The sequence below is a fragment of the Xiphophorus couchianus genome, chromosome 19, assembly GCF_001444195.1.
Source record: "Xiphophorus couchianus chromosome 19, X_couchianus-1.0, whole genome shotgun sequence".
Classification (NCBI taxonomy): Eukaryota; Metazoa; Chordata; class Actinopteri; order Cyprinodontiformes; family Poeciliidae; genus Xiphophorus; species Xiphophorus couchianus.
The window spans coordinates 783,887-795,925 of record NC_040246.1 but is presented as its reverse complement, the minus strand read 5'-3'; the positions used below and the strand labels follow the sequence as shown (position 1 = coordinate 795,925).

At 41.8% G+C, this 12,039-nt stretch overlaps 1 protein-coding gene across 1 annotated transcript in view; it reads left to right on the top strand.

The window, feature by feature from the left end:
• atrn (attractin) overlaps window positions 1-12,039 on the top strand; it is a 151,540-nt gene that overhangs the window by 131,454 nt on the left and 8,047 nt on the right. Inside the window, exon 28 of the mRNA XM_028001581.1 lies at window positions 10,786-10,900. Coding sequence (XP_027857382.1) covers window positions 10,786-10,900 — 115 coding nt within the window. The remainder of the gene's footprint in view (window positions 1-10,785; window positions 10,901-12,039) is intronic.

The following is a 12,039-nucleotide window of genomic DNA, read 5'->3' as shown; positions in this document are numbered from 1 at the left end:
GATGTATCTTTTGGCATCGTTGAACAGACCATGATCAGGGAAGCTCCTTCTGTCACTGTCCTATCGGAGATGTGTAGCGGCTAGCTGCTGTTCAGAATGTCGTGTTTCTTTCTAACCTGACCTGGATTCATCGTGGTAGTTTCAGTTAAATGTTACATGATTTACATCTCTGATAACAGGATTTCTAAGGTTGAACCTAAATATCCTTGATGGGAGAATTGACATTTAGCACATTTAAAGGAGTTTATTGAATAATGACACATTTAAGTAGTTGTATCTCGTCAACTAGTTCCCAATTCTAGTTATGAATAGAGAAGGCATTTGGATTTTAGGTCTGTTTTCATGTTTTATTCCACAGTGGAGAGAGTATAACAGGGGTGTCAAACTCATCTTTCATTTTGGGCCATATCAAAAATGTGAATGGGTTGATTGTGCCAGAATGTATTGATAAAACCCACTAAATTGCTAAAATATCAATAAGTAGCTGTTTCAGCATTCAACAAGTGTTTCTTAAAATAAAATGATATTGAACATCTTTTCACCCTGATCAGCCCGTCCAGGATTTTGTGGCTGTTTTTGTGGGTTTTCCTGTAATCCAAATCACAGGTTTTGTGGTGCTAATCTAGAAATATTTGAAAGGACTTTCTACGATTTTTGCTCTAATATACAATGTGACTTTTTATTAATCGCTATGTCGGTCACGGTCTATAAGTTGACATCAAGTAAGGCTGAGGCAGCAGTCACTTAAACCCAATGTTTTTGGCCAATTTTGAGGAAAAATTTCAGTAAAATTAGAAAAAATGCGGGGAAATGTTTTTGTGTGAATTTTGTGGAAAAACTGGAGAGGCTTGTTGGTGTAATTTGGAGTCCAGAGGGCCACATGAAAAGCTGCGGCGGGCCAGATTTGGCCCCCGGGTCCTGAGTTTGATATGTGGTGTAGAGTATAAAGATGTATTCTCTTCTATCCATCTGTACCTGCTTCATTCATGCAGGATCAATTGGGGGTTGGTTCCAATCTCCAAGATTAAAGTGTTGGAGTAACCCCTTGACTGGGAGCCATTTGTGCTGCTAGTGATAAATACGCTCATTTGTTTTGGTTGGATTTACCCAAAATGCTCTGCTCTACACTTCACTTCCTGCTTTTAGAGCGCTCGCCGGTCTGCTTGGTATTCACGTTTGAATTCGAACCGCACCAGAGTTCATTTCAACCAAACAGAGAGCTGGGTTTTTAGATGCACCAGAGTTGGCTTCTTCTTTTTTTTTTTTGGTCGTCATCAGAGTTTGATCGTTGGCGTTTCTGCCTCCCCAAACGAACCGGACTTTCAAGACAAACGAACTGGAGTTGGATTAAAGTGGACTAAGCAGAGCTGAGAGTATATCTAACTTTTGATGCGAGTTAAACATTAAACTGCAAAGCAAAACTGCAGAAGAAACCTTTTTTTTTTTTTTTTTTTTACTTTTCATTCCGGGGTGGGGATTGCCACTTGATTTGAGGTGAAAGCCGGGACAAGAAATACCAGGGGGAGCTTCTACTTCCCCAGCAAATCTGAACTTTAGGGGTCGATTTGATGCTAACTTTAAACTACCAGATATATGCGGTGGAGCTGAGTAAAAGTGAAGTTCTTTTTTTCTTTTTCCATAATTTATCCTCTTTAAAGTTTGGCAGAGTCACAGGAATTGCAGCGAGGCTCTTGGTGGGCGCGGAGCCGCAGGCGAGCGTACCTGTGACTGTGCACCGAGTGATGAACGACCTTTGAATGCAGATGTAGTGTGGAATTATAGGGGCTGTTTCAGAACGGTGGCTCGGGGCGGGGGGGCCGGCTCTGACAGGGCCCATGCATCTCCAGGGATTCGACTCGGGAGCACAAGGTTACTCCCAGTAAAGGCTGCTTCCTGGGAAGATCTGCAAGAGAGTTGAATGCTTGAGGAGAATTTTTTATTTATTTTAATTTTTTTTTTAATGTCTGAACTCGTCTCTCTCCTGTAGACGTTGTGTCATCCACTCCTTTCAACCTTCTTCCTTTTTTCCCTCCCCGGCTTCTCTTCACTTCTTTTCCCACTTTCTGCTCGTACGTTTTTTGGAGCTGTTTGAATTGAGACATCCTTTCCCGTTCTGTGAGACTCATCTACTTTCTGTTTCCTGGATTCTTCTGCAACAACATTCATAAATGACAGCTATACAGGCTGGTTCTGTGGCTTGCCCCACAGTGAAAATCACTGGATTTGTTTTTACATTTTTGGTTTGCCTTAGTTTTTGTGTGTTTTTGTTGTTGTTGTTTTGTTTTGCTGTTGCCAAGCCGCGAACGTAAAGAGAAATAAATTGATATCATTTATTTTCCCTGAACGGATTCCCAATTTGTACAGCAAATGGTGTTGCTTTCAGTGCAGGGCAGAACCAATCCTGTTAATGAAATACAAAACAACTCTGAGATTGTTCTGAAATGTAAGTTTTCTTACTTTATCTCTGTCAGTTTCCCACCTTCGTCTTGGTTTCCATTAGTGTTGCTGCTCTTCTCGTCTTCTCTTACAGATTCCTCTTAGCTTTTTCCCCACACAATTATCTTTTAACAGCTCTATATTTATCTTTCTCTACCACTGTATTTGTTGTCTTTCCATACGAAAACAAATATTTGCTCACTTTTGTAATGGAGACGCAGACGTCTTCATCTCTTTCCCGGTGTCTTCTCTCCTCTCTTGTCCGTCATCTCTTATGTTTCCTCTAATTTACTCTCCCTCCTGGCCTTTATCAGCTGCCTGGGCTTCGTTTTTTTTTTTTTTGGCCTTATCTGCTGGTTCTCTGTGTGCGATGGGCTTTTATTTTTTTGATTTTTTCGCAGTGTTTATGAGTTCGTGTGGGTGTCGCCCTGTGTGCGCACGTTTGCGGTTTGTCATACAGAGAAAAAGATGAAACTTGCTGTTAAATCCAGCCGGCCTCCTCCTCCGTCTTATGAATTAACTTTTCTTCTCCTGTCTCTAGACCTCCTTTTTTTTTTTTTCCCTCTCGCCTTTCTTTCCAGCCTGCTCTCCTCCTCTCCATCAGGGCTAAAGCAGCCCAGGAGCAGAGATCCAATTTAGATCTTCCTCTTCAGCTTTCTATGCCATCACCTGCTCAGACTGTGAGTGCGCTCTATCCTATCTCCTCCCCAACTCGGATTGAGCAGCGTTGGACGCGGGTTATTCCCCTTGTTTTCATGCCTGTTTTTTTTTTGTTTTTTTTTTTATCAGGATGCCACGATAGTATATTAAGACCTGCAATCGGAATGTATAAAAAGCCGAGCACCGCACAGGGAGTTGAAAATCATTAAAGTTGTTTATGCTTTTCTGAAGGAAAGTCCAAACTTTGCTTCCTCAATGAGAAATATACACTTGGTTTGTGCCAAATGAGGCCTGCAGCTCCAGCATCGCAAACAGATGATTACTTTTGTGACACTTTCTTCTCTGCTTTTATTCCGAGACACAGAGGGGGACAAGAGGAAAGTGGGACTTGTGTGTGTGTGTGTGTGTGTGTGGGCAGAAAGAGGACTGTTTTTATCTGCCGTAATTGTGCTGTGCTGTCGGCACCTTCACTCACAGGGTTCTGTTGAATTGTAGGTGCTTGGCTGGGTTTTCTACAGGGCTTCATGTGAACATGCTTAAATGCCTTGAATGCTTCCCTTATCGGGCTCTAAACCGTTTCTACGCAGACTAGGGCTTTTTTTCCCCCCCATGTTTGAAAATTTGTGGAAAGAGAAAATAATGTATGAGAAAATTACAGCTGGAGCCAGATGTTGGGGTACACATTGATTTCTCACAAATACTCTGTTAGGAAAGGTTGATGGAAAATTTCTCAAAGAAGTTTTTCCGATCGCTTTTTTGTTTTCTGAAAAAGAGTCGGCGCACATAACAAACACTCCCATCCACTGGAGGGCCTGTGCATGAAACTTGGGGAAAAATGAAAAGTGGAACGGAGGAAGAACTCTCCATTTCCTCTGACATGTTTGGACTCAAATTACGCTTTGTGTAACCTGGTTGATTTACTTCAAACCAGTAAATAAAAAAATGCCTAATTTACGTCCTTTTTTTTCCTCTCTTTTTCTTATTGTTAAGGTGAAGTAATTTTATTTATATAGCACATCCTCAGCAATGAGGCAGTTTAAAGTGCTGACATGAATTAGAAGGAAATACAAACAAAACAATAAACCAAAGGAAAGAGCAAAAAGAGAAACAACAAACAAGAAAAGTATGCATGAACTAAATGTTGGTTCTCCATGTTTGACTCTATGAAGTAGATGGTGCTAAATGTTCATCTAAAGCACATAAACTAGATGTTCCTGTTCTGGGTTGCAAAGCAGAAGAAGTGAATATTTTTCACTTCTCTAAAAGTGAAGAATATAAACTAAATGTTCCTGTTTTGGATATAGTTTCTCTGGACTCTAAGTTTGTTACTGATTAAACTTTTAATCAGTAATACTTTTATAACAAATTTATGTCAGATCATGATTTCTAGGTTAATGTCAAGTTGTCATAACAAAGACATTTTTAATAATGTCAACTTTGTATTAAAAGTGTCATGATTTACTGAATGACACGTTATGACAACAGTCATAAATATTCATAAAGACTTACTCATGTTTATGACAGTGTCATGTCAGTCTTATTCACAATCCGTCAAATAAAGCGTTACCGTTCTAATTCCTGTTCTGGGATGCAAGATAATTCTAAGTACTTTATCATTTATTAGGGATTCATTAGTTATTGGCAACCTTTTAAGATTTCACTCAAAATTTGCATGACAATTGGTCACTGTCTGAAGTTCAGTCAGACCAAACGTTTCTCATTTTAAGTTGGTTAAAATGACCACATTTATTTTTTTTGTTAAGCGAAACAATAATGGGGAAAAAATTTGTCAGAGATTTATTTGTATATACCTTCAAAATCAGACGTTTATATTTGTATACTCAATATTTGGTAGCATTGCCTTTAAACTGTATGACTTGTGTCAAACTTCCTAGGCTTCCTTCCACAAGCTTCACATAACGGCTTGCTGGAGTTCCTCCTTCAGACTAGCCAGCAGCAATTAGCTAACATCTGGTGGAACTACCAGACACATCTGCTGACTTAATTATAGCAGCTACTTCTCAGTGAAATGTTGGTTAAAAACATTGTTAAAGGGTTAATAGAGGAGCCATGTTGTGATGACTTCCTGAAGGCGGAGTTTCAGAAAGAGCAGGAGTCTTCTTAAAGAGACAGAGGCCCAATTTCAAGACGTCAAGTTACAAAGTCAGCTTTATTTTAAGTCATATTTGATATAAATAGCATTTTTGTAACAGGTAACATAGTTACTTGATTGTGCTATAAAATGACATCATGTGGCTGGAAAATACATCATACTGCCCCTTTAAGATGCTTCTGAAAGTGAGCCTCCAATTAACTCAAATGTGCCAGTTAACCTGTCAGAGGTTTCCAAAGCCCTCATAGTTTAAAAGGACAGTAGTCACTTTATATGTAAACTTCTGACTTTGAAGAGAGTAATGCGTAAATCTCACATATTTTTCTCTCATTCTTGTGGTTTATAGCAAATTGAAATAATGGTGATTCTAACTGCCCTGAATAAGAGGGGAAGGTGTAGCCGTCTGCTCGTTCAGCGTACACAAACCGCTGCTGTCAACTGTGTATACAGCTTGTTTTTCCAGCTTATTGTCTTGCATAGCTCGAGCTATCGTCGCAATCTCCCTATTTCTTGGCAAAGAAAAGGAATAAAAACTCCTGGAAGTTGCCTCAGTGGTGCCGTCTGTACCTGGTGAGACCTAACAACGCGCTCTGGCTGCTGCTGAGGAACACACGATGAAAGGCGAGCTAAGTGTGCCCACATCAGCGCCTTTATAGATGCATTTGTGTGTTGTGTGTGTCGGCGTGTGTGTGTGTGTAGGCTCAGCAGCGATCCCACGTGCTGCTGGGCTAATTACTGAAGGTAATTTAACAAAACCTTTTGCCGCTCTGCCTGGCCGGTCTAGATAAGTCTCCAGAGTGGTGATGTTGGGGGTGGCGACTTGCGAGCGGCCGGCTGAAATCCTATAAAACAAAGGCATCTGCTGGGGAATGCTATTAAGATACAGGACCACCGGAAAAGACTCTACCTTTGGGGAAACATCTTAAAGAGAACGAGCCGACACAGAGAATTTAAAACAAGCAGGTAATTGAATTTTCTCTGGGTTTGATCCGCCCCACACTGAAGATGAAAGCGTATGTGTAAAATGGGACGCAGAGGTTTGTTTTTCTAACAAATACGAATGTGAGTCGCCTGTCTCATAGCTTCAGGTGGAAATTGAACTTCTGGTTGTGTAGTGACGAGTGTCCCGTTGAAGTGGAAAAATTCCCACACCGTCCGACAACAAGTCTCCTCCGATTCCAGATATGATCCTCCAGATATTTTCATCTCCCATGTGCATATCTGATGTTGGGAATGAGAGAATGCGATGGGTGCATGTAAACAATGCAGTGGAAATGGGGTTTGGCAGCCGAGCATTAAAACAGCCCTAAGCTTTGAAATTAAAACGCGCCAGCCTCTCTGCCTTTGCTTTATTCCACAAGGTGTGCAGGTTCGTTCGTGTTATCAGACACAGCTCGTTATTTTTCTAGTCTAAAGACGGTAAAGTGAGACATACGTTTTACCCAAGGCCAACCCGGCCGCGGAGACGCAACCTAAACAAGCCGGGCTTGTTTTTTTTGGTAGGATCCGGTATAATACTTCCACTTTTGAAACAAAATTAGCCAGCTGGGAGATTACAAAACCTGAGGCTAAATGGAAACAAGATTTTTGTTCTCGTTACTCGACTGTCAGTAAATATGAATGACTTGCCTGCATGGTGGTTTTTATAACTGAATACAATCATCATGCAGCCTTTGTTATATATCCATTATTTGATTGACTTTATTCAACAGACTCATGGTCCACAAAGATGATACACAGACAACACAACATATAAAGAATAAAAGACAAAATAAAATAAAAATAAAAAAAAGAATTAATGTATGTAGTCCACATATTTGTCCATCCTTCCATTTATCACCAGTTCCATCCATGCAACTATTACTCATCAATCTATCAATGATTACATCCATCTGTGCTGTCTACCAGAAACTCTGGTGTAACTGGTGTTATTTTCGAACGCGTTTGAAAACTAAAACAGAATGATTTTGTTAATAAAAGTGTTTTTATTCAAGAACTGCACTATAGATGAACCTTCTTAGCCCTTTTGATTTCCCTGTCAGATAAAGGTGTAAAGAAAAGTCAGTCTTCTTAGCATTTCTGATACATTTTTGCAGAAATACAAATTAGTACATTTCAAATGAAAGTAAAATATGTGACCTTGAACTATTTCTTCTTATTTATTTATTTCTGTAAAACTTGGGATTGCAAAGTTTTGCGGGTTAAAAAAAGTTTTGTTTCCTGTCAGACGACCTGTTAGCCAATCAGAATTCGTAGCACTTTAGGAGTTGGATTTTTCCTGCAGGGATGCTACAGCATCAAATCATTTTCATCGGCTTGGGATTATTTCATTCTATTTCATGCTTCTAAATGACCGTTTAATGCTGTTAAAAAGGCCAAAGGAAATTCCTCCACACCACAGCCAGGGGCAGCGTGTGAAAGACCATCAGTAAAAGGTAACAAAATGTTTTCCTTTAATGAAAACCATGAAATGGAAGATGGAACTGTGTTTCCCTTTTTGATAAGTTGGTTCGAAATCTTTCCTTCTCTGATTCAAAGGTTGCTGGGTAAACCACGTCCTATCCAGCGGCTCCAGTTCAGTCAGTTTAAATAAACCTGACAAGAGCAAAATAAAAGATGATCCCAGTGGAAGCTGGAGATGGAAAGAAAATAAAACAAAGCGGCGACCCGCTTCTTAATTGAAGTCATTTGTTTACTTTAGTCAGGCTCGTTTCTCCACGTCAGGACGTTGTCGAATCATTTATTTATAAAATTTCCACACATCGGGGGCCGAGGAGCGGCGACCGACTTTAATATCCGCTGGCTTTTGCGGCTCCAAGCGCTGCTGGGTTTCCATCCCAGCAGGAGCCCATTTGTCTGCAGCTGAACTGTTGACCTCTGTCTGCTCCTGGGGAGACTGCGGGGCCGCATGTGCGCACCGGCGCAGCTCCAAAGTGTGTCGAGCTCCGAGTCGCGTATTGAGAGACATACACAAGTTGTTAGGAAGTGCCTTTGTTCAAAGATTCATGACAACAGAAGTTCCCAGCAGCTTACTGCAATTGCTCTGCAATTACTCATGAGCAGAAAAAAACAGGAGACAATTTTTGGCAAAGAATCTGTAATATCAGTGTCTTTTTTTTCATGCAAAAAATACCTTCAGGGGGTTTGTACACAGGCTTTAGCTTTTTAAAATGGCCTAATTTTCTCCTGGAAGTAAAAGGAGGACAAAAAAACATGAAGAAAACTGTCAATATCTGAAATCATATTGTTGAACCACTTAGTCGGCATGGATTTAAGTTATTTTCACACCTGATGGTCCAATAGACTCGACTACGAAACCAACATTTGTTACGTTTTGCTACGTAACCAAACTAATTGAAGAACCTGTTCACCTCCTCGCCTGTGGTGGCGCTGCCCCAAGAACTACTGAGGGAAACGTCATGAAAACCTCAGAAGAAAATCAGCGTAACTTCAATGCAAGCAAAAATGGTGTGGCATCAGATTTTAGCGGTTGTAGGATTTCTCTTTTGTCTCTGGTAAACGACCACAAGCCATTTCTCCCGCTAGCGCTAGGCTCACTCATTTGTTTGGTTCTATTGGCCCAGAATGCCTAGTACTGTACTGCACTGTAGTCCACTTCCTGCTTTTAGACCGATCTCTGGTCCGCTTGGCGTTCGAACCGCACCAGAGTTCACTTCAACCGAACCGAGGCCGAGGTTTGCAGGCAGACTAGCGTTCGCTTTGATTACATCAGAGTTTGATTACGCATTCACAACTCCTCAAACGAACCGGGCTTTCTAGGCAAACAAACTGGAGTTCGATTTAAGGTGTGAATGCTTTAACGGTATGAAGCAGTCTGGGCTCAGATGAGTTCAGGATCATGAGAAAGGTGGGAATATGTGTTTGGACCCTGTTGTTGTTGGGTTCCTTCAAGCCTCCAACAACAGAAGCATTAACTTGAAGGAATTTGAGACTTTATTCAAATTCCCACAAAGTAAAATCCAGAAGAAATGAGAACAAAGAAATCTGTGCAAGAGAATACTTATATGCAAATTTGGTCACATTCTAGCCAAACACTTCAACACATTCAAACTAGGCCCAGAACTACAATATGTTAAATTTAATTAATGGATTATAATATGACGAGAAAGATTCCCCTTTTAAGAAACTTTCCCATTTTATTGAGATGAATTTTATCTCGTTAAAACGAGAACTTTGCCATCTTAACAAGACATAAAAATACACTCTAACAGATCAGTGTGTGAATGGATGATTTGGTGAACATAGAGTGAAGTCCTATGGACTTCATAAAGTGTCATAGAGATACAAGCCATTTACCGTTTACCATTACGACTTCTTAAAAAGGCATAAACCGGCTCGCCATGATTCTCCTAAAACTTCCAAGAGGTTCTGCTGTTTTACTGTTGCGACCTTTCTTATTTTTAAGGGAAGATATTTTGGTTTTAATGACATATAAATCTCGTTATATTGAATTTCTTTTTAATTGTCGTAACGAGAATGTTTCCTGGTTTAAACGAGATATTTCTCCTGAATTTATCTCCAAACTCTGGCAGTTAAACACTTCTATACTTTAGCACAGAGACGTACATTATATTGGAAGAAAGACTTCTCTGTGCTACAATGCGGTAAATCTACACACTAGCGCATCGGGGTCTTTACGCCTCATCCACATGTGGCGGCCGTCACGTATGAAAGCTGCGGCGTGGAGAGATGGAGCAGAGAATAAATATGTAAAATGGGTCAAAGCCTGAATAACATTACTACTGCTGTAAGGGTGTGTGTGTGTGCGTGTGCGTGTCCGTTACAAGGACAGAGATGAGTTATGATGGACCTGTGTGAGGGGGTGCAACACTGTACGGAAACACCAACTTAAACTCCAGCGGCATTCCCTCTTGGGGGATTAAACCCGACTCTTTGGGGAATAAAAACCAGCCGGCTGCGTTCTGGGCGGTGTCAGCGGTGTGTGTAACCGCGTCCTGGCCCAGTTTCTCACACTGGCCTTTGCGAATTCCAAACACAAACCCAACGAGACTTAGAAAAGTTATCGGGATGCGGCGGCGGCGGCCTCTGTACCCACACTCTGTTCGTCCAGGTAAAGCCCATGAATTTTGCAGGAGGCGAGCCGCAGTGGATCCAGGACAGTGTTTACAGGAGGATGTAAACACTGTTTACATCCTCCTGTGTGGAAGTGTGTGTGTGTGTGGGGGGGGGGGCAGACTCATCTCCACATATGGATGAGATGCTAATAAACAGGAGCTGTTGGTTTTTAGAGAGTGAGGTGTGTCACGCAGCCTGAGATGTCTGGAGAACACCGACGTAAATCTCACTACCGTTGTCTTCGCAATGAAGCCGATCCGGCTGACGGCGCTGAGCTCGGTGTGGGTGGAGGGGAGCGGTGGGTCCAATTTGCGATTGCGGATCTTTTGTTTATCTCTGCTGAAAATAAGTAGTATTTTTTTGTCATGCTTGTTGCTGACACAGATGAGAACAGAAGCAGCAAAGCTTCTGTGATCACTCGGATTTAGCCGGCTAGTGATGTGTAACGCTCTTTTTTCCCCCCCTCTTTCTTTCCACAGTCCGTTCCAAAACCCATCGCCCTTGAGCCTTGCTCTGGCAACAAAGCCGCCGTGCTGTCCATCTTTGTACGGTTACCCAGAGGCTCCGGTGGCATCCCTCCTCCAGGACAGTCTGGTAAGATGCAGCTGCTGACTGCTTTTGCTTTTTTTTGGTTTTTTTAGACATTTCCTTTGATCTGACATTCTTCCTTTCTACTACATTCTGTTGCTTTGGTTAGTTGGAGCATCACAGTTTCAGTCTTTCGGGCTCCTCCAACCCGGTTCACTTCCTTCTCTTTTTGTCCTTTGTTGTTCAGTTCATCCTTGGTTTAGCAGACACAAACTTTAGGCTTTACTAAAAATGAACAATTCATATTAAAGCTATGGAGACGGATCGTAAAACATTTGCACAGACAGGAAAAACGTTTCTTAACAGCGCATCAAGTGGGACGTCTCAACGAACATGTCAGGGATGAAGCAGGGCTTTGAAGCCGGGTTTGGTTACAAAACTATATCCCAAGTTTTGAACATCTTACATCTCAATCCATTTCATTTGTAATGAAAATTATGCTTAATACCTCCGTAAAGATTATTTTTAAAGTTACTTTTAATCAGACAAATCTGGGTCGTTCTTTATGAATACTTGGTGTTGTAAATGCAAAAACAAAAAAAACACATTACCTTTACAAACTAATTTCAAATGAATACTCATTTCATCTCAAGCAGATTCCATTAAAATGCTGAAAACCTTTACGTCAGAGCTGCAATGCAGGCGATGAGGTCACGGTATCTCTATGCATCCACCAACGGCACACATCATTAACATGTATTAACACTCTCTGAGGCACAGCATTTCCAATCCGCCGTGTTTATCACTTATGATTAATGCAGTTAACCTCACGGAGAACAAACAGCTCGCAGCAGAACGTGAACTCCCAGAGGAGCAGCCGGGATCACACACCCTCCCCGCTCCCGGTGGAGGCTGCACGCATTTGCTCGTCGTCTGATCTAAGAGCGAGTTTTACGTTGGCTCAGATTACCCAAGCAAGCCTTCAAACACAAGCTGGAGTCATCTCTGCGGGTGTTTGGCGGGGCGTAAGGGTGGCCATCTTGGAAGCAGAGAGAAGACAGATGTGACGGGAGGCCGCGGCGCGGACGACGGAGAGTTTTCGAAAAGCGGCGGCGGCGACCGGATGGAGACGCGAGTTAAAAGCGTTTGTAGCGGCAGGCGACGGCAGAGCGCACCTCACGCGGTTTGGACAAACGGCGCCCCAT